This window comes from Kogia breviceps, chromosome 8, assembly GCF_026419965.1.
Source record: "Kogia breviceps isolate mKogBre1 chromosome 8, mKogBre1 haplotype 1, whole genome shotgun sequence".
NCBI lineage: Eukaryota > Metazoa > Chordata > Mammalia > Artiodactyla > Physeteridae > Kogia > Kogia breviceps.
Window position 1 is genome coordinate 8,192,512 of NC_081317.1, and position 26,606 is coordinate 8,219,117.

The 26,606-nt window shown below is 44.8% G+C and overlaps 1 protein-coding gene across 5 annotated transcripts in view; it reads right to left on the reverse strand.

Moving 5' to 3' along the window:
- GARNL3 (GTPase activating Rap/RanGAP domain like 3) overlaps positions 1-26,606 on the reverse strand; it is a 151,003-nt gene that overhangs the window by 36,076 nt on the left and 88,321 nt on the right. For all 5 annotated transcript variants that reach the window (XM_059073186.2, XM_067040683.1, XM_067040684.1 and 2 more), the window contains 8 exons: positions 21,257-21,321; positions 18,797-18,860; positions 16,955-16,981; positions 10,996-11,071; positions 10,221-10,319; positions 9,082-9,185; positions 2,208-2,316; positions 393-438 (listed from right to left, as the gene is read on the reverse strand). In XM_059073186.2, the coding sequence (XP_058929169.2) occupies positions 393-438; positions 2,208-2,316; positions 9,082-9,185; positions 10,221-10,319; positions 10,996-11,071; positions 16,955-16,981; positions 18,797-18,860; positions 21,257-21,321 (590 nt within the window). The remainder of the gene's footprint in view (positions 1-392; positions 439-2,207; positions 2,317-9,081; positions 9,186-10,220; positions 10,320-10,995; positions 11,072-16,954; positions 16,982-18,796; positions 18,861-21,256; positions 21,322-26,606) is intronic.

Sequence of the window (26,606 nt, forward strand, 5' to 3'; positions counted from 1 at the left end):
CCTGACCCTGACCCTTGGGTCTACTGCATGGAGCAACACTATATGAAACAAGCTTTTCCTGAAGACACGGTGGCTTTCAAATCATTCAAAAAATAAATATGTATATCAAGAGTCTCAGGACTTCCCTGGTGGCGCAGTGGTTAAGACTCCGAGCTCCCAATGCAGGGGGCCTGGGTTCGATCCCTGATCAGGGAAGTAGATCTCACATGCATGCTGCAACTGAGAGTCCACATGCCACGACTAAGGAGCCGGTGAGCCACAAGTAAGGAGCCTGCTTGCTGTAACTAAGACCCGGTGTGACCAAAAAAAAAAAAAAGGTCTTAAAATGAATGCCAAATTAACGTGTAAACATGAGAATTAGAACAAGCAATCGAGATAAAGTTGTTACCAACCTGTAATTGTCCTTTTGCTGATCATACCTCACTAAGGCAAAAATATCTGTGGTGATGGTTAAGGAAATTAATCAACGACCCCAACTCACACAGTCAACGGCTTGTGCTTTGCAAACCCTGTGTGCAGAATCATCCTGGACCTGCACTCCTGGGGTCAGGGCTCCCGTCATCCATACGCTGGGATGGCACCTTGACTTCTGTTAAAGAGACAGCCCGGGAAGACACAGGTTCAACCTCTGCATGCGCATCCTTTCGGGAAAGGGCTACTTCTCCAAATCCGTCCGAAAAGCAATATAAGTAACGCTATTAAGCAACTACAACACAGCAAAAAGATCAGTTCCCTTGCCTGAAAGTATAAACAAGATCCCAAAATGAAATTAGTCATGTATTTCATCTCACACATTTTGCAAAGAAAAGAAATTTAAATGTTTCCACTGTACACCTTCCTTCTCTCTCCTTCTGGCTTTGGTAGACAAAACAAACCCAAACAAACCAGTGTAGCTGGCAGCAGCCTCTCAGTAAAATCTACTTTGCTTGTGTCGGGCGAGTTGAGTCTGAAATAGTACCACCTCCACCAGCTCTTCTTTCCTTCTCCCATTTCTCCTTCTCCCCCACCATCTCCCAGCCCCAGCTTTCCTTAGTTAGGGCTAAAAACCATCCCCAGTCCCTCAAAGCATTTCCACTCCTGGACTTAGTGGAAAGAAATTGCATTAATTATCGGCTTGTCCCTTTCCAGAAACAAATATGCCAAGCCTCAAATCGAAAACTCATAACAAAAGGAAATTCTAAAAATACTGATGATCTCTCCGTCACTCTGATCACTTCCCTCCCCCTCCTGGAGAAGTTTTCTTTCTGTTCTACAAGAAGAACCGCTGCAGGAAGAGGGAAATATTAGTCCTACATCAGTGAACAGAGCAAGACATCACTTATTATTAATGTGTACGTGCATATCTGTTTTCTTCCCTGCCCTCATGGCAATTTTGTGAGGCTACAGTGAACTAGTCAAAGGATGCAGAGCAATCTACTTGCAGATGCAATGAGTCACCACGGTTCTATCTCCCAACATTTTCACTGGAGTTTCCAAAGAACATGAACAGCTAGACCAGAATTTATTCTGGAAAACGCCTCTTAGTTGCTTTTTAGTCATTATGTACAACCTGTAGGCACGACCGCTGGGTCTCACTGTCACGGCCAGCGTCCCAGGACAACGGGGCCAAAGCTGGGGATGTGTTGGGCTGACCATGCTCACGTGCCTGTGTGACTGAGCTGAGCGTGGACATTACCGAGAACTTCAGCAGGGCTTTGGCAGCAATATGAGCTAAAGAGGGATGAGAGGAAGCAGAGGGAAAGCACATAAAAATAGGATTAATTCTATCATATCTCAAATGTCAAGAGATGGTAATGTAGCAGCCATTCCTAGGGCTTAGAATCAACAAAGACACATTATTTTGGCTTTTTATCTTACCTTGCAAGTTTTTATACCTAAAGCAAATTTCTCAGAGGATTCACTAACTATAATTCTTCTAATTCGTTTATTATCAATGGGTGGTAGGAAGTTTCCCTCATTTCATAGACTACCTGAGGAAAGGGAAGATAGTTCCAAAGTCAAGAATTCCCTGAGAATGCATCCATCCATTACCGCAATGGATGGAGAGAGAAGAGGGAAAATTACAACACAGTGGGTCTAAGAATCTAGCAACGCAAAACAGCCACAACATGCCAGTCAACCGTAACATTTGGTTTGAGGGTCATTTTAAGTCCTGTGGGGCTGACCAACAGCTTGCTAATGGGAGGGTTCACACAGGCTCAGGATACGTGTAAAGTGGGAGCGGATCATGGAAGGCTTGAAGGCAGGAGATGGTTCCTCCCCTTCCTGGAACACGATGGTGACGATGTCATTTCCAATGTGGCGCTTCCTCTCTACCTGGATGCAAACATACAACACATCCCTTGAGAAGTTTGCTCACACACGGTACATTCACAGAGTTAAAGCACTAACTCGGCATGACACACCCCAACGCTCACAGAGCCCGGAGCTTCAGTATCTTCGACTCCTTGCCTCCCAAATTTCACCAGCCCATCTCCCGCTTCCCTAGCCATCTCCTCCCCTCCTCTCCCAATTCAGGCCTGCGTTTCCTCTTGACTACCCTCCCTTAGGAGCCTCCTTAACAGCCTCCTTGCCTCCATTCTCTCCCACTTTACTGCTCTGATTGGGTTCACCTTCACTCCTGCTTCATCTCCTTAGTCTGGCATTCAAGGCCCCCAGACTAGAGGCATTGCGTCAGAATTCCCTAGGGACAGGGCTCAAACATGTATATTTAAAAATATAAATAAATGCCTTTGCTAGTTCTGAAGCATATACTTGGCGAGAACAATGGCCCTACCTAATCTGACCCCAGCTGACCTTTCCAAAATGATCTCCTGGACCTGTGGTCAGTGAATCTTTTCTGTACAGGCCCAGACAGTAAATATTTTTGGGTTTGCAGATCATACTGACTCTTTACAACCATGTAGCTCTTCTGTCGTGACACAAAAGCAGCTATAGACAATACATAAATCAGCAGGCATGGCTGTGTTCCCGTAACACTTTATTTAACAAAACAAGCAGTACGCAGGATCTGGCCCATGGGCCACAGTTTGCCAACCCCCGTCCAAGACCTTTGCCTGATTGGCCAAACAGAATGATTCACTGTACTCCATGGATCCCTTGTGTGTCCCCTATTCTATACAGTAAGCTCCCGAGAACACGATCCCTATCTGATTCATATTAGATATCATTCTCATTTTGCAAATAAGGAAACTAAGGTTTAGAGATGTTCTAATAATTTCAATTCAATTCAGTTCAAAAAAATTTTTGGCAATTGTTTCTTGGATATGACACAAAAAGCATAGCCAATGAAAGAAAAAAATACACAAATTCGACTACATCAAAATTTAAAACTTTTGTACATTAAAGAATGCTATCAACAAAGTGAAAAGGCAGCCCAAAGAATGGGAGAAATATTTGCAAATCATATATCCAATAACATATATAAAGAGCTCCTACAACTCAACAACAAAAAAACAAATAATGTGATTAAAAAATAGGTACAGTACTTGAATACACAATTCTTTAAAGAAGATATATAGATGGATAATAAACATACAAAAAGATGCTCAATATATTAATTATTAGGGAAGTGCAAATCAAAAGCATAATTAGATACCACTTCATACCCATTAGGATAGCTATTAAAAAAAAAAGAAAATAATCCAAATAACAAGTGTTGTTATAAATGTGGAAAAATTGGAACTTATGTATTGCTGGTGGGAAAGTAAAATATAGCCACTGCTGTGGAAAATGTTATGGTGGCTCCTCAAAAAGTTAAACATAGAATTACCATATGATCCAGCAATTCCACTTCTGGGTATATACTCCAAAAATTGAAAGCAGGGACTCAAACAAATATCTGTACACCAATGTTCTTAGTGGCAGTATTCATAATAGCCAAAAGGTGGAAATAACCCAAACATCCACCAGTGGATTAATGGATAAAGAAAATGTGGTATAAACATACAATGGAATATTATTCAACCTTAAAAAGGAAGGAAATTCTGACACATGGTACAACATGGATGAGCCTTGAGGACATTGTGCTCAGTGAAATAAGCCAGACACAAAGGGAAATGTTGTTTGATTCCATGTATATGAGATTCTTAGAATGGTCAAATTCATAAAGACAGAGAGGAGAATGGTGGTTGCCAAGGGCTGGGGGAGGGAGAAATGCAGATTTATTGATTAATGGTTACAGAGTTTCAGTTTGGGAAGATGATAAAGTTCTGGAGATGAACGGTGGTGATGACTGCACAACTCTGTACTTAATGTAATTAATACCACTGAACTGTACACTTAAAAGCGGTTAAAACTGTAAATTTTATGTTAAAATAAAAATAAGTAATTTTTGATGTATCAACTGATGAGTGGATAAACAAAATGTGGTAGGTATCTAAACAATGGGAAATTATTCAGCAATAAAAAGAGATGAGATACAGATACAGGCTACAGCATGGATGAAACTTGAAAACATGCTAAGTGCAAGAAGCTAGTTACAAAAGACCACATATTATGTGATTTCATTTATATGAAGTGTCCAGAGCAAACAAATCAAGAGAGAAAGCAGATTGGTAGTTACCAGAGACTGGGCAGTGGTGGAGTAGGGGAGTGATGGCTAAGAGGAGAGGGGTTTCTCTTTGGGGTAATGAAATATTCTAGAACTGATCTTGGTGATAGTTGAAGAACCTTGTGAACGTATTGAAGTGGGCAAATTGTATGGTATATGAACAATATCTCAATAAAGCTTTTATATATATATATTTTTATATTAATTAATTTTTATACAGCAGGTTCTCATTAGTTATCTATTTTATACATATTAGTGTATATATGTCAATCCCAATCTCCCAATTTATACCACCACCACCCCCCCTTCCCCGCTTTCTACCCTTGGTGTCCATACGTTTGTTTTCTACATCTGTGTCTCTATTTCTGCCTTGCAAACTGGTTCACCTGTACCATTTTTCTAGATTCCACATATATGCATTAATATACAATATTTGTTTTTCTCTTTCTGACTTACTTCACTCTGTATGACAGTCTCTAGGTCCATCCATATCTCTACAAATGATCCAATTTCATTCCTTTTTATGGCTGAGTAATATTCCATTGAATATATATGTACCACATCTTCTTTATCCATTAGTCTGTCGATGGGCATTTAGGTTGCTTCCATGGCTTTTATATATTTTTTAAAAGTAATTATTGAGCTCCTAGTATATGCCATGAACAAAGCAAACAAATCTCCCTGCCCTCATGGGGCATACACTCTAGCAGTGGGCACAGAAATTACATAGTAAATATAACAAACAAGTGTACTAAATAATACACATAATGTTAGGCGGTAATACGTGCAGTGGAGGAAAGAGAGCCATGCAGGGGCCTGGGGGCACTGGGGGAGGTGGGTTGCAGCTTTAAATTCAGCCAGGGGTTCATTTTAACAGCTGATGTTTGTTTGTTTGTTTGTTTTTGCGTTACGTGGGCCTCTCACTGTTGTGGCCTCTCCTGTTGCGGAGCACAGGCTCCGGACGCGCAGGCTCAGCGGCCATGGCTCACAGGCCCAGCTGCTCCGTGGCATGTGGGATCTTCCCGGACTGGGGCACGAACCTGTGTCCCCTGCATTGGCAGGCAGACTCTCAACCACTGCGCCACCAGGGGAGCCCAACAGCTGACATTTGGGTAGATCTGGGGGCAGTGAGTGAGTCAGCCAGAGGATACCTGGTAGGAGAGAGTTCTAGGAGATTTCTAGGCAGAAAGAAGGGCAACGCAAAGACCATGACATGGGACAGTATCTGGTTACTCTGGGGAACAGGAAAGGAAGCCAGTATGACTGGGAGGGAGGAAATAAGAAGAGTAGTGGGCGAAGGGACCAGAGAAGGAACAGAGGTCACGCAGGGCCTTGCAGGCCACTCTAAGGATCGGGCTTTGACTCTGAGTGAAGCAGGAGCCACTGTTTGGGAAGAGACTGACGTGTATTTTAAAGGATCACTCTGGCTGGAGGACGGAGAAACAGTCTATCAGGGCACCAGGGTAAAAGCAGGGAGGCCAGAGAGGGAGCTACTGCAATAATCCAACAGGAGGTGATGGGGCTCAGAGCTGTGTGGTAACAGAAGTGTGAGGAGAGTTTAGGTGTCATCTGAAGGTCAAGCCAACAGGATTTCCTGACAAATTGAAAATGGGATGACACAGGGAGGGGTCAAGAATGACTCCAGAGTCATTGTGCCCCAGAAACTGGAAGAATAGAATAGCCATCAACAGAGATAAGAAAGACTGCAGGAGGCACAGGTCTGGAGGAGAGTCGGAGTTCAGCTTTGGAAAGACTAGGTCTGAGACGTCGAGCCCACGGGAGGTGTCGAGAACGCTGCGTATCTGGTCTGGAGTTCCCATGAGGGCTGGCTGGAGCTGTAAGTTTGAGTGTCAGCAGCATATAAAAGCTATTCAGAACCATAAGACTGGATGAGATCATAAAGGGACGAATGACTGTAGAAAGAGAAGGCAGCCGAGAACCGAGCTCTGGGGCTGGCAGCACACACGGGGTGCCCAAGATCACAGAGCTGGCTCGTGGCAGAGCTAGGGCTTGGCTCAGATCCAGCTGATCACAGAGCCTGTGCTTTCATCTGGTCCTAGGTGCTGCTGTCAGGGTCTGGAATGCTGGGAGACTGGATGTTAGGGGTGCAGACATCACGGGACGTTAGGGAGAAGATGAGACTCAGAGAGCCAAATAACTACACCCCCCACCCCTGCCCCCACTGTGGTTTGGTCTGGTGATGGAAGAGAGAGATGAAGGAGTTAATTGTAATACCAGAACCTACAAAATCTTTGTGAAAGCTTGTTTCTTTACGTCAGATTTGGGAATGTGGCTTGGACTGTTCCACGAGCATTCTAGTACTAGGAGGTCAAAAAGCCACCAAGAGTTTATGAGCCACGTTGGCCTCTGACTTTTGACCATTACCCTAGGCCCCCAAGAAACCATGACAGGTTCAGAAGGAGGCTTGCAGTTAGTGGTCCTTCTCTGCTCTCCCACAATCAGGCACCAATAAGGTCACTGTCACTGTGCATTTCTTTGACTCTTCCCACCTGCTTTATCTTCCTGGTAATAGAGACAAGTTTTCTACTTGTGATTTTCTTCATATCTACTGATGCTGGGCAAGTGGAGGACCCTAGCACTACCCATGGAGGCAGCCGGGGTGTTGAGCACACCAGAGTCCATCTGGGAATATTTCAGTTCTCCTGGTAAGTGCGTTACGTCTTAATATGCTAACAGCCCCCTCAAGAAGATAAGATTAACGACTTAGGACTTCCCCGGTGGTGCAACGCTTAAGAATCTGCCTGCCAATGCAGGGGACATGGGTTTGAGCCCTGGCCCGGGAAGATCCCACATGCCAAGGAGCAACAAAGCCCGTGTGCCACAACTACTGAGCCTGTGCTCTAGAGCTTGTGAGCCACAACTACTGAAGCCCGCGTGCCTAGAGCCCGTGCTCCGCAACAAGAGAAGCCACCGCAATGAGAAGCCCGCGCACCGCAACGAAGAGTAGCCCCTGCTCGCCGCAACTAGAGAAAGCCCGTGCACAGCAACAAAGACCCAATGCAGCCAAAACCAAATTAAATTAAAAAAAACAAAAAGATTAAAGACTTGGGTTGGGTGAAGGTTGAACTGTCACATTGCTTCCTCCTGTCTCTGGCTAATGCCCTTATCTGTCACAGGACATGGGCAATGTTGGTGAATGTACAGGGCTGAAAATGTCGGACGGAGCTGGGGGAGGAGGAGGATTGTAAAATACTTCAGTGGAAGCTTTTCGCTATTACTGTTGAGATGTAAGAGGTCAACACAATTCATGATGATTGGGAAGGCCAGCTTGGTCTCTCTTCTCCACGTGATCCCAAGATCCTAAGAGCTTCAGCTCCTAAGAGGTAGAGACTGCCTGGTAGCACTAACATAGGTCACCTCAACCACATGAGGGAAGACGCCTTGCAGAAAGTAACTCTTAGCCACTTAAGCAGGTTTTCTGGGCCGAGGCACTTCCTGCTTCCGCCTGTCCTTTACTAGTTAGCCTTCTAAAATCAGAACAAGCTTGAAACCTCCAATGGGTCTCCACTGCCTATATGACAATTCACCAGCTCCTTATTCCAGGCCCCAAACCATCAGACAGAATGAGCTCTTCCTGACCCACCTCACCCCCCACCATGTCCCCAAAGCACCGTTATGTCTCATGACAACACCGCCATGTTTTAGCCCAATGATCTACATTGTATCTTTCCCCCTCACTGAAGTCTTACTGAAATATGGATTATAAGTGTTCAGAAAAAAAGCCCTTTTAGCCCATCACATACCCTCTCTAGGTTCGTATTTTTCAAAAATCTTTGCTGAACAACTGTCCATTCATGTTTGTGATATTTACTTACACAGATGTCTTCAGTGTGTAAAAAAAGGGACAAGAATCTAATAAAAAGGTAAATGGAACCCTTCAAATCCTTCAAAAACCAGCAGCATGTATCACTGTTATATCTAGATTTCATCAAACTGGCAAGTTTTCTCCTGGAAATGGCTAATCTCTGGGGTCGGCGAGGAGTGTTCTCAGGTATTTTTTTCCCCAACAGGGCACAGGCCATGCAGACGCTCAGCGTTAACCTCCTGCACTAACCTGAAAAAACACTTGCAACCATTCCTCAGGAAACATAGTGTGACAGCTTGGAAAAATCTCATTCTGACAAGACACAAGGCACATGGACAGAAGTCACAGAGAAAAGGCCACGTATATGCAAGATAGTCCCTCAGGAGTGTAGAAAACCACACTCATACAAAGGCGCGCGCACACACACACACACACACACACACACACACACACACATACACGTCCACACAGACGTGTACATGCACCACTGCCTCTGATCCTTTATTTCCTGAGAAGTGAGGGTAGTTCTTCCTACGGCTTGTTGAAAGTTCAAATAAACAGACTGTAAGAACATCCCCAAAATTGGTGCCTGAAGTTCAGCTCACGTATTAACATCCATAGTCTCTAATTCTATGAAGTCATAGCTATGCTTTCTCCACACTGAGGTCACTGACTACTGAATGGTTTGCGTGTTCACACGTACCTGCTGCTTGTTCTCTTTGGAATATGGCAACATGGTGGAAACATGAAACATGATCTCATGCCCTTGGTAGATGGTATAAACAGAATGAATCCCTGTGGTGTCATCTGTAAAATACAATATACATTTAGTGAGCACAGAGAATTCTGAGGCCATAAGGAAATAGTCTTTATTTGGAGACTAGAGGAACACAGCACAGTTCGTACATCCCAAAGATCCTATGATTATCCACCTGAGTGGAAGCAACAGTATGGAACCCCCTCCGACTGACGCAAGGCTCCTGCCCTCACGGGGGGACCTCTTCACCCCCTCTAAGCTCGCTTGCTGTCTGATTCGTGCCTTGCCTTGGAGCAGAGGAGATCATGAGAAGTCTGGGCTCAAAAGGAGAGTATGTTACAATCCCTCGCCTTCTAGTACTGCTGGCGTTCGGGACAAGGTGAACACAAGACGACATACAAACGCTATCATGTCCATACAACAAAAGGAGCTCTAGCCCTGGCAGCATTGTATAGTGATTCAAAGCATGCGCTTTGGAGTTAGACTTGGATTCGCGTTCTCACTAGCTATGTTCCTTTTGACACGTTACCTTGCCTTCTCTGAGCCTCAGTTTCTTAGTTTGAAAATGGGGATGAAAACAGTGTGTAACTCCTAGGGATGTCTATCAGGTTACGCTGGGAAAGGGCAGTGAGGATGATGGACTTGCAGGAACTCCAGGAGCCACCACAGGCACACAGAGCTTGTCGGGGGGGCAGGGGCAAGGGGGAGCTGAGGCCTGAGGCCTGCATCTGCCAGTTAAGTTACTCACAGGGCAGCCCTCACAAATCGCCTAACCCTTCCGTATTCAGAATCTGGGACATGACTCCAGCGTGGGCGAGATGGGGTCCCCAGAGGGTCAGGGTACCTGATTTGAAGCCTATCAAATTTAGGCCAAATGAGCCTCATGTCACCTGCCTGGCTTACATCAAGGACTGGCCGTGAAGAGCAAATAAAATGACAGAAATAAAAGTACAGGAAAAAAAACCAGAAGTGCTGTACAGTTATAAGATAGCATACCCAACCTTGGGTATAAATTCAAATTCAGATGAGGCTGACTAACAAAAGTTATACGAATCACAGCAGAATGGACCAGGAGGCAACCTTACTTTTGGTGTCCAGACCTCCACGGTAGCCTGTCCAGCCCTTGAGAGTGATGGTGTCACCCAGGAGATTTAAAAATTTTTGAAAAGCGTCACTTCCGATTTCTGTAAGAAGAGGTTAAATGTGAAGAAAGTACAGTGTCCGCAAGTCCCCGTTTTCTAACTATGCAGTGAAATCACTTGAAAATTAACTAGGCTCCACCGACATGTGCAGCAGGCGAACAGAATGTGAAATCGTGCTTCCCTCTTGGAGACTATACAGGAGGGTCACAGCTCCCAGAATCCGAGGAAAGGAAAACTATAGGATTAGACTATCCAACCTGAGCGCTGCCAGACTGGGGTCACAGGGTCTAGTATTGCAAAATGAAAACATCATTACTGCTCCCATTGATAAGAAACAGGTCTTTAATATGAAAAGTGTGAAATAACAGGAAATAGGACCATTTTATAATTCTCTCAAGCATAAAAACCCCAGAGAAAAGTCTCCCCTTTGCTCCTGAGATTATGTAGAATGAAATTCTTCAAATCCCCATGTAATTTTCCAGTTAGACTGTATCCCTGGTGCCAGTAATTTGGTAACCAATAAATATTTGCCAGATGAAGGAAACTGGGCAACTTCTTTCCTATAAAATTTACCCTGAAAATTTACCCTTCAACTTCATAAAACTACTGGCTGTTTCTTTGCATTAAAAACTCCAACGCAACAGGCAAGTTCAGCTGGGATCATCTACATTGCAATGAGGCGGGGCGGGGTGTCTGTTAGAAGAAAGGAGACACTCACCATTGCTGAACATGTCATCATCTGTGAGCTGCCCATCTTTGGCAAAAAGAACCCCAAACTTGAAATTCACAGAGCCCTTACAATGAGACAACAAAAGGTGCTGAATTTAATTTTCTCATCAAAGCAGACACAGTTATGAGATGCGCTAGTCGTTATTCAGGAACACTATACAGTGACCTGAATGACTGCTTAGTGGATTCCTTCCTCCCCTCCATGTCAATTTTGACCAATATTAACAACAATCATTCCTTGATTTTTATAGCTTACAGAGGAAACTCTGTGCTTTTCTGTGAGTTCACTTGAAATTTCATTACTAATAGCGTCTGCAGGATGCCAGGTCCATTCTGCAGCAAAACAGTGCTCAAAATAAATAGCCCACAGGAACTCACAGGACTGGCACCTGATCAGCCCAGCAGCAGCATTCTGGAACCTGGAGAGCTCAGGGCAATGCAAAATTTAACAACAATCTGAGGCTGATATCTCGTGGACTCTTTTAGAAATAGAAACGGGAACTGTAGGCAACGTATTCTAAAAGCTCAGTTGCCCCAATTCCTAAAGCTATTTAATCTCAAGAAGTCATAAAACAGATGTGGGGAGAAAAAGGCAATCAAGAAGTAGTTAGTACAAATGTTCAGTCTACCATCCTCAACTTTAAATGCTGGGTTAAAATCAGACTCTGTGGGAATGATAAAACCAAATGCAAGATACCAGCTTCCACAGGGAAGAGAGAGGAATGGGATCAGGGAGCTCAACTGTATTTTTAATATATTTTTTTTTTCTTAAATTGGGTAATAGGGTTATAGGTCTTCATTATATTGTTGTCTATACATTTTTGTGTGCCTGAAGTATTTCATAATTTAAAAAAATCTGAGGTTGGAAAAGAATCAACCCTTGCAAGGCTGTTTGATGGGGGAATTCTCGGGGGTCAGTTAAGGGGCAAAGAACAAAGGTGATTAAAACACTGCCAGTGGGTCAGATGGGGGGATCAAGGCAGAGTGCCTGAATTCAGGACAGCTGGATCTGGGAGAATTAAGACTGAAAATCCGAAGGTCTATGGCCGTACTTCTAAACATTTTTCTGCCCCCAATACACCTGAGGGACAGATGCATACCCATCAGTAGTAGTAATTTTCTATCTGGTGGTTTCCTCTACAGAGTGAGGGAGAGGGAGGCAGCTCCCAGGCTGTCCCTCCACCCGGGGCTCCTCCGCAGCTCCTTCTACAGAAGCTCTTGCCCACCACGAGGCTCTCAGCTCAAACGTCAATTTCCAGAGAGGCCTCCCCTGATCTCCCAACACACTCCCCGCATTCTTATTCTCCGTCATGGCAGCTTATTTATTTTCTTAATAGCGCTATTCACACTCTGTAATTCTTTTTATTGAGCTTGCATATTTGTCCGTTTCTACCACTAGAACTTAAGTCCTGTGAAGGAGGGAAGGTACACATCTTACTTTCCGTGGAATCTCCAGGACCCGCCACTGTGCTGGGTATATTGGAGAGGGTTAATAAATATTCATGGCATAATTGTGTGCGTAATAAATGAGAAAAGAAACACAAGTGGTCAGATACAACTTATTTTTCACAAGCTGATTCCAAATGATCACCTCTTCATCACAAACCCCTTTTTGGTAAATTTCTTAGGATTTTGTCAAGGATTTCTGTCCACTTCAGGGTTCTATGCTTTTTCGTAGCTCTTCTTTCCCTCCTTTGGGGATGTGACAGCAATCCCATGTCTCTAGGACTCTGGCACCGCTTCCGTTCTCAGTGGTCCCTTAACAAGCACCTACAGTAGTTTGGGGTCTGACAGATAACCCTCTTAGAATAGCAGTGCAGAGACTAAAGCAGTGGTTCTCAAACTTGGCCAGGCAGCAGCATCCCCTGGAAGGCTTGTTAAAATAAAGATTGCTGGCCCCATTCCCAGGGTCTCCAATTCCACAGGTCTGGGGTAGGGTCCAAGAATTTGTATTTCTGATAAGTCAGTCCGCAGGTGACGTTGACGCTGCCGGCCCAGGGACCCCACTTTGAGAACCACAGGACCAGAGGAACCAACCAGCAGATGGCCAGGAGGCCCAGGTTCAGGTCCAGCTGAGCCGACAGCTAGCAAGCCCAGGGCAGAAAGACTGGGTCGGTGACCGGAGCGATGAGCCTTGAGCCATGAACTAGCAGCCTGTTAGAACCAGAAGGGACCCTATGGTACACTGAATCCACAGCTTTCATTTTACAGACAGGACAACCGAAGGCCAGGGAAGACGAGACTTGCCCAAGGCTGGCACTAAGTGGATGGCAGGACTGGGGCTGGAAGTCAGGTCTCCTGACTTTCCATCCAGTGCTCTTTCCAGCGCAGTGGGAGAGGCTTCTCAGGATGGTTCTGAGTTGAGCGAAGCTAAGAGTTACAAGCAGAAAGAGGGCCCACTGCTGCCTGATCGCTGGCTGAGGCTTTAAAAGGCCTTGTTGGGGCAGCTCCTGTGACTGGCATCAGTACCCTTGCTGAGGGTACTCTCCCACTTCACGGGGAGGCTCCAGAAAGGCTGGTGTTGCGAGGCCTTGAAAAGTACTTGAAATTCCTTACGGGGTCTCATTTTGGTAGTTTTGTTTCCCGGGCTTCCCAAATGATGTCAATGAATGACAGGGTTTTCTCCTATCTCCAGAAGTCAAGGCATCACTGAACAGATGCATTATATTTTTTGAGGAGATAGCTTTTAGGAGGGGCTGTCTGAGGAGGGCATCATTTGATTTGGGGCGACCTGACCACCACGGGTCATATTTGAACGAAGTGTTGAACGTCGCGTCATCAGTGCTTCATGAGGCTGTGGCTGCTACTTGGGGGACGGGAGGGGGCGCTCAAAGTCCCAAGACCACACCTGGGCCCCTGGAGGGAGGTGACTGGTGGAGGGAATCTGTGGGGACTGGTTTTCTCGGAACCTCAGTCCTGCTCAGACACTCACCATAGAGATAAGGTCATATTTGTAATGCCTACTTGTGTGGGACTTTACATCTTTAAGTTCTAAATTTCCTGAGACAAAACTCAACATGATTATAACCAACGTATAGTCACATCCTTGGGAATTAACAGTATGCTAGGAATTATACTTCTTCTGAAGAAAGTGAAGTATTAGGGGGAGACTAACGTCCCATTGATTCCAGAAGAATCTTTTGGAATCAAGAAATGATGTCCTGATTCAAAACTGGATGCCCCCGGTTCCTTGTTACTCTTATTTAGGCAATGTCTCCATATTTCTGTGATTCACATGTGCCTACACACCTGTCACCCTCTCCACGTGTGTTTACTTGGGATGCCATGTTCTCTCCTGGAGGGGGCAGGGGGCGTTTTCTACACAGTGGACAAATAAAACTTGGGTTTCAGGACACCAAACAACACTTTACCAAAGAGCTAAACTTTCAGAAACATCACTAGTATTGTTGACTAATTTTTTCCCTGCCCATCTTTACAGCTGATTATCACTATAGTTGGGCGGAACTGAGATAAAGTCAAGAAGCTGGCAGGATTGAAGAGGACTGCACTGGCCACACAGCTCTCAGAGAAGCTCTGCAGGATGCTGAGCACTGCTCTCACCTCTTCAGGTACATTGTCATGAGTGCTCTTGTTGCTTCTAGCAAATAGCCCCTTAGTAAGGAAATAAAATTGAGAAATAAAGAGATCAGCTACCCCTTTGTCAAAATTTGGGAGATCCAAAGAAAGGTGTGAGAGGATATACACCAAACAGCAAACAGTGGTTCTTCAAGGGAGGGTGGAAGTGGCGAAGTGGGGGGGCTTTCATGTTTTCCATCGATACATTTCTGTATTGTTTGTCACAACGGGCAGGTGCATGTACTCTTGGGTGCTCAATAAATATTTGTGAATTAGTGAGTAGAGTAATTTTGAGACATAAAAACTATATATAGTATAATCCTAATTTTATATAAAATATAACAAACATATATCAAAATGTGATACTATACCAATACTAGTTTTCTCTGTGATGGTAGGTGATATTTTCTTTATGCCTTCTGTGCATTTCTGTATTTTTCAAATGTCTGTCAGAAATGTGTGTGACTTTTATTTTTTGCCTTTTACACACTACGCATGGAGTTCGTGGACTCTTTAGCAAAAAGCACGATTCATACACGGTTAATACGTAGGTTAAAATGCAGTTGCCTTCTTCTGCCCGCTCTCTGCCCCATCCCACCTTACACTTCCATGAACCTGCCCACAGCACCTCCGGCCAGCAGCCGGCGGTGAAACCTCTCAGCCTCCTTCCTTGCATTTACATCACCATGTTCAGGAATCAGCTGAGATGCCGTCGCCTCAGAGACGCCTCCCTGTTTGGTTAACGTATAAAGCCTACCCCTGACCCCACATCACCTACCTTGTTTACTTTCCCCACAGCTATTGGGGCTGTCAATAGTACCGTGTCTATGTTTGCTTATTTACTTGCTTAGTTGGTCTTAGCCCACCAGATTGTAAACTCCATGAAGAAGGGACCTTGTCTTGTTCAGCAATGTATCCCCAATGCCTCAAGTAGTACACGGTTCACCCACAGAGTTCAGTAAACATTTGTTGAATCAAGGAATGGAGGAGAGGAGTGAATGAATGAATACACATAGAAATCTGTGTTTATAAAAACAACTGGGCTTATACTGTAAGTATTGCCCTGTGAATTGCTTTTTTTCTCAGTAAATACTATGTCGTGGAAATGTTTCCATGCCAGTAAATAGAGGTCTACCTCATTCTTTTTAATGGCATCATAGTATTTCATAATTCATTCAATCAATACATACTTCACTTATTCAACCAACAAATATTTACTGTGTGTCCTCTATCTGCACAGTTCTAGGCTCTGAAGATACAGCAGTGAACAAAATTGAGTAAGTCCCTGCTCTCATGGTGCTTACATTCTAACGGGGGCAACAGATAAAAACTGAATAAATGAAATCCATGTGTTAAGAAGATAAACAAAGCAGTGAGAAGGGCGGTGGGTGAGAGGCAGGGTGTGCTATCTTAAACAGGCGACCAGGGAAGGCCTTGCTGAGCAGAGATGCTAATCAGGTGAGGGTGTGACCCGTGAGACACCGGGAGGAGCATCCCTGGGGTGGGAAGAGCAGGCTTCCTGAGGAGATGGAAGAAGAAGGAAGTCAGTGTGGTTAGTGCAGAGCAGAGGATGGAGAGGTGGCACCAGCCATATCATGCAGGCCCTCGTAGGGAGGACCTGGCCTGGCATGTTTGGATACTCTGTGAAAACTAGAAGAGAGGGAAAGAGAGGAAGCAGGGAGAAGAGCTGGAGAGCTGCAGGGTCCAGGTAGGAGACGGTGGGGCTGGTGTCGAGGGGTTCGAGCGGTGGTGGTGGAGGCATTGAGGCGTGTCCGTGGAATGTGCTGATGGATTAGATGGGGGGTGGGACAGAAGGAGAGGTGTCAAGGATGTTTCCAAGTTTGGCCTGAGCAACTGGACGGATGATACTGCCATTTACCGAGAGGCACAGTGTACACACACTCCACTGATTTACTCAACTGTCTATTGATAATATTTTGGATATTTCTCTATGTTAGTTATGGACTTGGAAAACCCAACATGTTTTTTTTTTTAAAGCGGGACAACAGGAAATGGAAACATGCAAATAATATGGCATTCTGTAAGTCGAGTGTGCTAAGTACACTAGCTTTAACTGAATGAAAACAAAAACCTAATTCCTTACCCTGATCATGAGGTTAACATTCGAATATTTCCAAGCAGATTTAAGCAGCTTGATTGTTTTTCTATCTTTACGGCTAGCTGCATAGAAAATTCTGAAATACACCCGAGAAAACATGTCAGTGGAGTCTTTCAGTGATAAGAGACTCTCGCTGTGCAGATCCACAGAGAGGTGTGCCTGGGAGAAAGGGCTGTGTTCCTGGTGAAGGGGAAGCTCGTTCACAAATATGGAGGCGGAGTGGCAGGACCAGGCGTCTCGCGAGACTACTTACCTCTTGTTCTTCAAGAACCAGCAAGTCCTGTCAAATGAAGTTCGAAAAGTTATGTCCATGCTGAATGGTGGTCATTTTATGTTGACTTTCTGTGAAAGCCAAGCTTCAGTCTACTGACATTGACACCACTTTTCTCCCCTTCGAAGTGCTTAAAATATTCAAATTTAGCTCTACAGATTTTTATACAACACCTGGTCATTCAGGGAAGGCATATTATACCACAACCGTCGGGAAACGAAGGACGATGCATAGCGGTGGGAAGAAACACACAGATACCTTGGTTTCTCTGACCACTTAAAGCTGGCTTATCATATGCCGCTTCTGGGAAGATTTCGCCCGAGAAAAATGTTACACAGAAGGGCAGCAGAAACAGACAAATAATATTTTAAAACAGCATCAGCCACCTTCCCACTTTTGGTGGGAAGATGCCTTCTTTAGAGTGCAGTTGGTTTATTTTCTGTTTACCTTTTGGATCCAGTGATTTGTAAAAACTCTTTTCCCTACACGGGAAGCCTGTTGCTTAAGCCTTCTTCCTAAGGGAAATCTACAGACACCTGATGACAGCAGGGGAACTACTGCTGGTAAGTTGCACACACACACACACACACACACACACACACACACACACCACACGCTTGGATGCTCACACCCACAGAGGATGGAGGGAAAGCTCATGAATGGAAGGGAGAGTGTGAAAGTGTCTTTTGTTTGGTGAAAACCAGGCATAGAGTTATGATATAAATAGGCAAAAGGTTGCTGTATCTTGTTTTCTTGTCCTGTCTCATTTTGTGGGAGAGAGAGAAAGCAGATAAGGATGGCCAGGCAGGGGTGACCTCTCTGGGCAGAGGGGATCTGCTCAGCAGCAAGATGCAGAAGGAAACATCCAAAAGGCTCATGGGCTTTGGCCCCAGTGTCTGGGGGTCCAGGCTCCAAGAAGGAAAGGATTGAGTATGATAACTGGTACAAATTAAGTAATAAGCGAACACTGGTACTGAATTTATAATTCTAATTTGTTTTTAAGGTGACTATAAGGAACTACTATTAAGCACATTATGACTTAAAGTTGCTTAAAGTATAACCTAACACATCCATTTTTGCCTCAGTTCCTTCTGGGGTTGAGTCAGGGTACAAATACTATTTTAAAAATTAAATTAGAACAAAAGACATAGGAATTCACAATTCTATACATTTGTGGTAAGCTAAGTTGAGAGCCAGTAACTTACTATAAAAGCTAACTGTATCGTGAAGGTATGCACACACAGATCTCTCAGGCTTCCATCCACCCTTCTCATACTGCCTGAATTATTACCCTAAAACGCAGATTTAAGCACGATGCGCCTTTGCTTAAAGATTCTACTGGCTCCCCGCTGCCTCCTGGATAGAGTCCAACCTGCCTCTCCAGCCTCTTCCTGTGTCACCCCACCTGGCATGCCAACTCCTCGAAGCTCAGCTCTAACACACAACTGTCACACCATTAGTGATGGCTGTGTTTATACGTTTCAAGGGGATGATTTCAAAGCAAAATTGATCACAACGGCAAGACAAAAGTTTGGCTGACATTTTTCTGATGGACTGTTACCTAATTTATGACTTTTATTTCTCCCAAGGCGGACTGCTTTCCCTTAACAGTAAGTCCTAGGACAGCTTTCTGGACATCTTCTATCCTCTGAATTTCTGAAAATGACAGACTCCCATCCTCTATCTTAGACTGACTGCGTCAGAATGTCGGGTGGGAGGTTCTCCATGATGAGAACCACTGGTGATTCTGAATCACTGATGATTTCTCATTTCTAACGCTGTGATCAAATTTATACAATTATGAAGCACAAAATTCTCTGTTACCTTTTGTATCTCAGGATGAAAAATTTCCCTGGGGCCTTTCTCGAATTTGTCCAGATTCATGGCACTGAAATAGAACGGACAGAGTGAGCCGCAGTGTGGTGGAGGCTTAGATAGCGCGGAGCCCGCCTCAGGCCTTCAGGAAAGCTAAGTGTTACATCCTAGAAAATCATAGCCGGATTCCCTGAAGGGCCACAGGAGGTACAAACCAACAAGGAGGGATCAATGAAGGAACATACGCGAGTAACCAACCTCAGTGGCTGTACCCTGAGCACACTCACAGAGTAAGAGAGGGAGGGGGAATTGAGAGCATCTGTTTCAGGCAACCTTGACTAATCTCCATGATTCTTACTTTTATTTACTAAAAAAGTGATTCACTGACATTTACATAGCAATTAATGATAAAATGAAATGTAATTAAGATGACCTGACGTGTCTTTCTTCCTTTGGCAAGTCCTCTCCCACTTAGGGCAAAAGGCTGTCCTTAGCAGGATTGTTCTTTTATGTTTTGCTTTGGACAAGCAACGTGAATTTCCTTGAGCTAAGTTCCTCTAGAGGTAAAACAAGGCAATTGGACTAGACGACGTCTAAGGCCCCTTTCAGCAAGAATCCTCATATTTGTAAATGAAAGGTAAAAATAATAGCTAATATTTACAGAGCATTTACTATGTGCCAGGCACCCTGCTAAATGCTTTACATGGATTATCTCATTTAATCTCTATGAGGCAAGTACTATTTTATCCCCATTTTAAGCATGAGTAAATTGAGGCTCAGAAGTTAAAGAAATAGTCCAGGATAACAACACTGTGAAGTAGTGGAGCCATGATGTGAACTCAGGCTTATCTGACTCCATAGTATTTATATTTTAATTTCCTTGTAAGTTTCCAAGTCCATGATTGTAACAAACAGAGATAAAATATTTTCTTCTATTGGCAGCAACTGTAGAAGTTTTAATCTCCGCATCTTTAAAAATACTCTCTTGCTGCAGCTTGCTCTGGCTATGAGTGGAGGACTGAAAAGTGAAGGCCTACTCAGACAATTCAATGAAATGACAACTCAGTGAAATTCCTGGTCTTTAAATATACAGAAGAAAGGAGCTGGAGAAACTTCATTTTAGAAGAAGAAGAAGAAAAAAGGATTCACAGAAATTTAAGCCAATATAATTCAAACTATTGCTCTCAAAGCAAGTTAAGATTTAGAAGCAGCAAGATACTTCTGTGCTCAAGAAAAAGGTTAACCTCTGCATTGATGCCCTCTTAGCTCGGGCTTCAGACTGGCCAGGAGAAAGATCAGGGGGCCTAGAGCAGAGGGGAGAAGGTCTGCAACCTGAAGACGAAGTCAAGCTTGAACGTGAAATATGAAATGTTTTACTTCTTAATCTCAGGACCCTTTCATCAGCCAATTGCAATCCCTAACTGACAGTCAAGTTTGTCACTCTAACAGACATTCTGGCAAGTACGAGTCGTGGGTGAGGACATCAAAAACACCACCTCCTGCCACCACCTAGTTGCAGATGAATAAAGACTAAATCACCAGGCCACCAGGATAAGGTCTCAGACTCACACAGGATGGCATTAGTGGTTGACAGCCCAAGCCCTGGCATCACATGAACCCAGGTTTAATTCCCAGCTCTGTGGTTTACCAGCTGTGTCAAATCTCTTCACCTCTCTGAGGCTCCGATTCCTCCTATGTGGAGTGGTGGTAGTGATAGATCTACTTTACAGAGCTGATTTAAAGATTCCCCAAGAGAATGCTTGTCAAGCATTTAGCACAGCACCTGACAAACAGAAGCTACTGTTACTGTGATGTAACATCTTAGCTGGTGACAGAGCAACAGGCCGACCTGTGTGGTGGCATTCCCGAGGGGAGGCTGCCACCGACATGGGGGAGAGATGAGAGGGAGGTGGAAAGATGGGGGCACGAGAGGCAACTGGGCACCAAGCAGCGAGCGGTCCCTTCCACTCATTTAACTTTCTGTTGGTGAAGAATAAGCACGTTCTTCTCAGAGAAGCATTTGCTGACATCTGAGTTCTATTTCAAACCAGAAAAATGACAGGAAAAAAATTTCTTGATTTTCTTTACAAAACCAAAATATTTGCATGCATGCCAGAGAAAAGAAGCTGGTGACGCATGCAGAACACGGACGCTGGAGAGCAAAGCTCGGAACCAGCCGGACCTGGACTTGCGCCTCAGTCCCACTACACACAAGCTGTGTGATCTTGGCTTTGTCCTTCTGGGCCTCTATTTCCTCATCCATAAAATGGGGATAATAACACTATCTCTCCTACAGGGCTGCTGTGAAGATTCAGTGAGGTAACGCATGTCGAGGGCTTAGCAAAATGTTGAGTATAACGCCAAGGCCCAAGGAAATAGCAAGCTAATAGCAAGCTGACATCAGAATGATCACAGGAAAAAACCCATTTATGGGTGCCTGGTGTTGGGTTTCTGCTCATTCATACTCACCTTAAGATGGACTTCACAGAGAGCGTTTTTGTGGGGCTGTAGGGAAGGCATATTTTCTGGGTACCCTGGAAAGTCAAAACAGCAAACCAGTGAGAAGTCTGGCAATTTCCATCTCTGAGAGAGTCTTACCTGGTCATTTAAAAGCAACCCATGTCCAGTCTTTCTCATTTTTCTTCATATATATAAATACATTCTATGTTAGAAAAACTCTTACTGAGGTTCGATAGCATCTTCCACCATTCCCCCCTACCTGGCATTTACGCTTTTCTTTTCTTTTTTTTTTTTTTTTTTTTTGCATTGGGTCTTCGTTGCTGTGCATGGGCTTCTCTCTAGTTGTGGCGAGCAGGGGCTACCCTTCGTTGCTCTGTGCAGACTTCTCATTGTGGTGGCTTCTCTTGTTATGGAGCACAGGTTCTAGGTGCGCGGGCTTCAGTAGTCATGGCACGCAGGCTCAGCAGTTGTGGCGCACGGGCTTAGTTGCTCCTTGGCATGTGGGATCTTCCTGGACCAGGGATCGAACCCTTGTCCCCTGCATTGGCAGGCGGACTCTTAACCACTGTGCCACCAGGGAAGTCCCGGCATTTACGCTTTAAGCATTACTCTTCAGCATCTGGACTGCTGGGCCCGCGCTGTCTCAGGTGCTGTGATGAGCTGATGAGCCGTCTGAACCAGAGGAGAAGGGGGTTTGGTCTCTGAGCCAAGAATTGGATCAGCCTCAAAGATCAGAAGAAGAAAACTGTCTCCACACATTCAACGGGACCCAAATGTGATTCCTCCAGGTCAAAGAGTTTTTAAACCAGAAATCACCCAATTCTTTCAGAGTAGTTTTCATAATGTGTACTTTTATATTTGTCTGTGTTTACTTATTTAAATAAAGTCTGTCTCTTCCTCTCTGCATGTGTACCCATTGTGACCAACTCATAGGAATTACTCAATCAGTACTGGCTGAACGAAAGGGAATGAAGGAAGGATTGCCTGATGGCTCAGTCCCACGTCTAAGCACCCAGGAGAGAGGAGGGCTAGTCTCTTTTACAATCTCCAAGAAAGAGACGATACAGATTTATAATTCGCAAAGGATTTATACTACATGCTTATTTAGCAAAAGAGATTATGACGCAGTCCACGTATAAAATTCCCTTTCTAACTATGACTAATAATAAAATTGGCAGCACAAACAGCTAGAGAAGGGAAAGGACATTCCTTGTAGGAATGAGGCAAGTGTGTTCGTGTTTTCGGGACACATCTGCAAACTCATGTGTCTGAGCCCTGACCAATGGCACAGAGTGGAGTTCCCCAAACTTTTCAAGCCCATGATCTCTTTTGGCAAAGTAAACTTTCACACCCAGGGCCCCGGAGAACTGGGTATTCTCACCCCTACTCCAGGCTGGGGATGAGTATGCCTTCCCAGTTAAGTGTCAGAAGTTGCACTAGGTAGAGCCCTTCTTTTGGATTCTCTACTAGCCAAGGAAATTAGGTGGAGTTTCTGTTTTTGTTTTTGTAGTTTGCATTACGTAGATTAAAAAAAATTTCTACATATAAATATTATGATATGAATATGCCTTTTCAAATTCCACATGACCCACCCACTGAAACCTGAGTTAGTCCTGTGACCTTGCTTTTTCACCAGCCCCAGCTTACCTCATACTGTGGTCACCTGTGTGGGATGCCAACCCGTCTAGAACAGGGTCTTGAATCTGACCTTCTTGCTTGAGGCAGCTTTTAAGAGAAGACTGGGGCAGCTTTGGGGGACATGCATGGAATGGGAGAGGGAGGGTCCAGCCCTGCCTGGGTACTGGTAACACCGTCACAGGCTGCTGAAAGGGATGTGAAACCCAGGGCTCTTGGGATTGTGGGTCTGTATTTTTCTTCACTAGAAAGGGGTAAAGCTCTTCCTCCCAGTCTTTTTTTTTGTGTGTGTGTGTGTGGCTTTCCAGGGTTGCTGTTCTAGACAAAACACCTTCCAGTTCTCTGTTTTCAGTGGAACCAAAAAATGCACGGGGAGAGTCAAGTACACGTGCATATCAGGCAACACTAAGTGAGCAGAGCAGGACACAGAAGTGCGCGTCCACATTACCCCATTTAGCGTGTGCGTGTGCGTGTGTGTGCGTGCGTGTCTGTGTTTACGGACAGATGTCGAGAAGGACGCTGCAGTGATTATCACTGAGTAGTTGGATTTTGATCCTCTTCTTTTTCACTTGCTGTATTGTCTGGATGGAATTTTCACAAGCGTGAGTCACTTTTTCTCTTTGGGTTTAGAGGGAACACAGCCAGAGATGTGCAAGACAGTTTCTAGCAGGGTTTATACGTTTAGCTGTGTTTCTGTTTAATGAGAGAACGTGGGCTCACGTGGGAGGGAGGCAGCGCTGAGTCACCTGCATTGCTGGGTTCCCCACAGCCTCCGGCGCTGGCTTTGGGCCAACAGGGGCTCCATAACTGACCCTGACGCCGGGGTTCTGCTTTGACGTGTTCATCTCCTCACTGCCCTTCGGTGGGCAGCAAACACCTACCCAGCCCTGCACATAATTTAGGGCCGAGAGAAGAGGCTCTGGATTTGGGCGCTGGCAGCTCTCCAAAGAAGGGGATTAATACACCCTGTGCCCACCCCATGCTGCCTGCACGGTGGTCCTGGGTCTCGGTCCCACCTCCCCGACTTCTCTCACCATCCAAGAGTCGTCCCCAGAAGGCTCCTGTTTCTCTTGTATCTCCTGTTCCTTCTGTCTGGAACGTCCCCCCCACCCCTCCCCCCACTCTCTGTGTGGCTGGTTCCCTTCCATCCTGTGGCTCTCTTTAAACGTCACCTCCTCAGGAAGCATCCCCGGGACTATCTTGCTTTGGCAGGCCTCCGTATTGTTCGTTCTCTGTCTTCGTTTCCTTCAGAGTGTTCATCACAACTTATAATGTAATACAGACAATACCTCTGGAAATTAAAATAAGCAAAACTTCCCCTTGCCTTTCCCCACTCTTCCTGCCCCAGTACCTGGCAACCGTCCCAGGCGAGGAGGTGAAGTGACTGTTTTCTGAAGGAAGAAGATAGGACTGAGAAAATCTCTTCCGGAAGGAGGTAGCAGAAGTGTGACACGGACCCTCGCCTCAGTGGAAGGAAGAAAGAAGGAAGACAGGGGAGCTGAGGGGTTAGGTGCTGGGGCCCTTGATAGGGGTGCGGGTGGGGAAGCTGTAAGCATATCGAGGTGAGACCTGGAGGCACCTGGACTAGAGGCTCACTTCCCAGGCACGGCCTTAAAGAGGAGTCCTGAAGACCAGGTAGAACCTGTCTGAACGGAGTGAGGGGCAGTAGCTCGGTAGCTTCCAGCATGGATGGCCAGCAAGATTAGAGACTTGAGCCTAAGGCGACGCTTCCTCCTCCTCCCGTCTGACCCAGGGCTGAGAGACCGCAGCGCTTCCGAGAGGCTTGGGGACCGGCAGAGACCTGGGATCAGGTCAGAGCGTTCACATGTGCAGTGACTTCCCCACAAGGAGCAAACGGCTGGGACCACGGACTTCAGGGACAGGTGCTCTCCAATGACCCCCTCAAAAAGCCGGAGGAGACCAGTTACACCTCAGTGGTTGTTCCTCCAAAGCAGAAACCAGAAAAGAACCCAGAGGGCCCCGTGTGGATCCCAGGTTCTCCTCTCCCACCACCATGAGGTCTCAGAGACCCTCTCTTCACATACCCAAACATTTACTTCAGGAGAAACAGGGCTAGGGGACTGAAATCGGAAAGGCTGATTATTTGTCCAAAAGAGACAGAGTCATCCGAAGAGAATATTTCAGCCGGAAGAGACTGGAATACTGTAACAGGCAAACATAAAAAAAATAAGTAAAAAAAAAAAAGGAGGGGGCCAGAAAACAGCCTTCCTGGTGCATAAGATAAGAGGCTTTGGACGAAGGCACCAGCCCTTCTCAGTAGGTGACTAAGGAGAAGAGATGACCATGCACTTGGGGAAAACTGGCCCCTGTTCTCCAGCATTACCTTCGGAAACTGACCCTTAAACTTGCTTCAGGGACAGCCATGCTGATGGCAAGACTGACCCCAACTGCACTGGCGTGGGGACAGGGGTAAGGCCAAAACTTGTCTGCGGGAACTAATTCACGAGTAAGACCTAACTATTTTAGATCAGATTTTTACATTAAACCTGCTTAAAGAAATACAAATTTCTGAAACATAACATAGAAGAAGTTTATATAAATAGAGGCAGCAGAGCACACTGGTTAAGGTGGACTTCAATTCATTAATTATGCATCATTTCATGAATTCATTCAACAGATATTTATCGAGCTCCTTCTATGTACCAGGCACTGGGCTTGCTGGTGGGGATACTGAGGACAGAGCAGTTATGTCCACTCCTTTCACGGAGCTCACAGGATAGGGAGAGTGACAGCGTGAGTCAAAGAATTACATATAGAATTAGTTATGTACAGTGGTGACAGCTCAGCATGCGCTCCTGGGTTCTGCCTGCCCTGCCCCCTCCCTCAGTCATGTCATTTAAGTTCCCTGAACTATAATAACACCTATGCATTTGGAGGGCTTCCCTGGCATACAGTAAGTGCTCAATAAATGTTAGATTTTATTGTTAGTACTAGTTTTAATCATCACAAAAATTTCCTAGCCACAGTTCATTCTGTAGTGGTTCCTGGAAATTCTTTCTGGGCTTTTTGAAGTTGCTACTTTACTGCTATATAGGTATGCATGCATGCAAATGTGTGTGTATAAAAAATTACTGTTCCTTAAGGGGATATATGTATACGTATAGCTGATGCACTTTGTTATAAAGCAGAAACTAACATACCATTGTAAAGTAATTATACTCCAATAAAGATGTTTAAACTTTAAAAAAATTTAAAAATAAAAAAAAATATTAATGTTCTTTTAAGTTTCTGCTCATTTCTTTTCCAAAAAGAGCTACATAGCAATTTTGTTACACTATGTAGCTGAGATAAAAATCAGCATGCAGAGAGGGCAGACAGCAGAAGCAAGAAGAACTACAATCCTGCAGGCTGTGGAACAAAAACCACATTCACAGGCAGATAGACAAGATGAAAAGGCAGAGGGCTATGTACCAGATGAAGGAAGAAGATAAAACCCCAGAAAAACAACTAAATGAAGTGGGGATAGGCAACCTTCCAGAAAAAGAATTCAGAATAATGATAGTGAAGATGATCCAGGACCTCGGACAAAGAATGGAGGCAAAGATCAAGAAGATGCAAGAAACGTTTAACAAAGACCTAGAAGAAGTAAAGAACAAACAAGCAGAGATGAACGATACAATAACTGAAATGCAAACTACGCTAGAAGGAATCAATAGCAGAATAACTGAGGCAGAAGAACGGATAAGTGACCTGAAGACAGAAT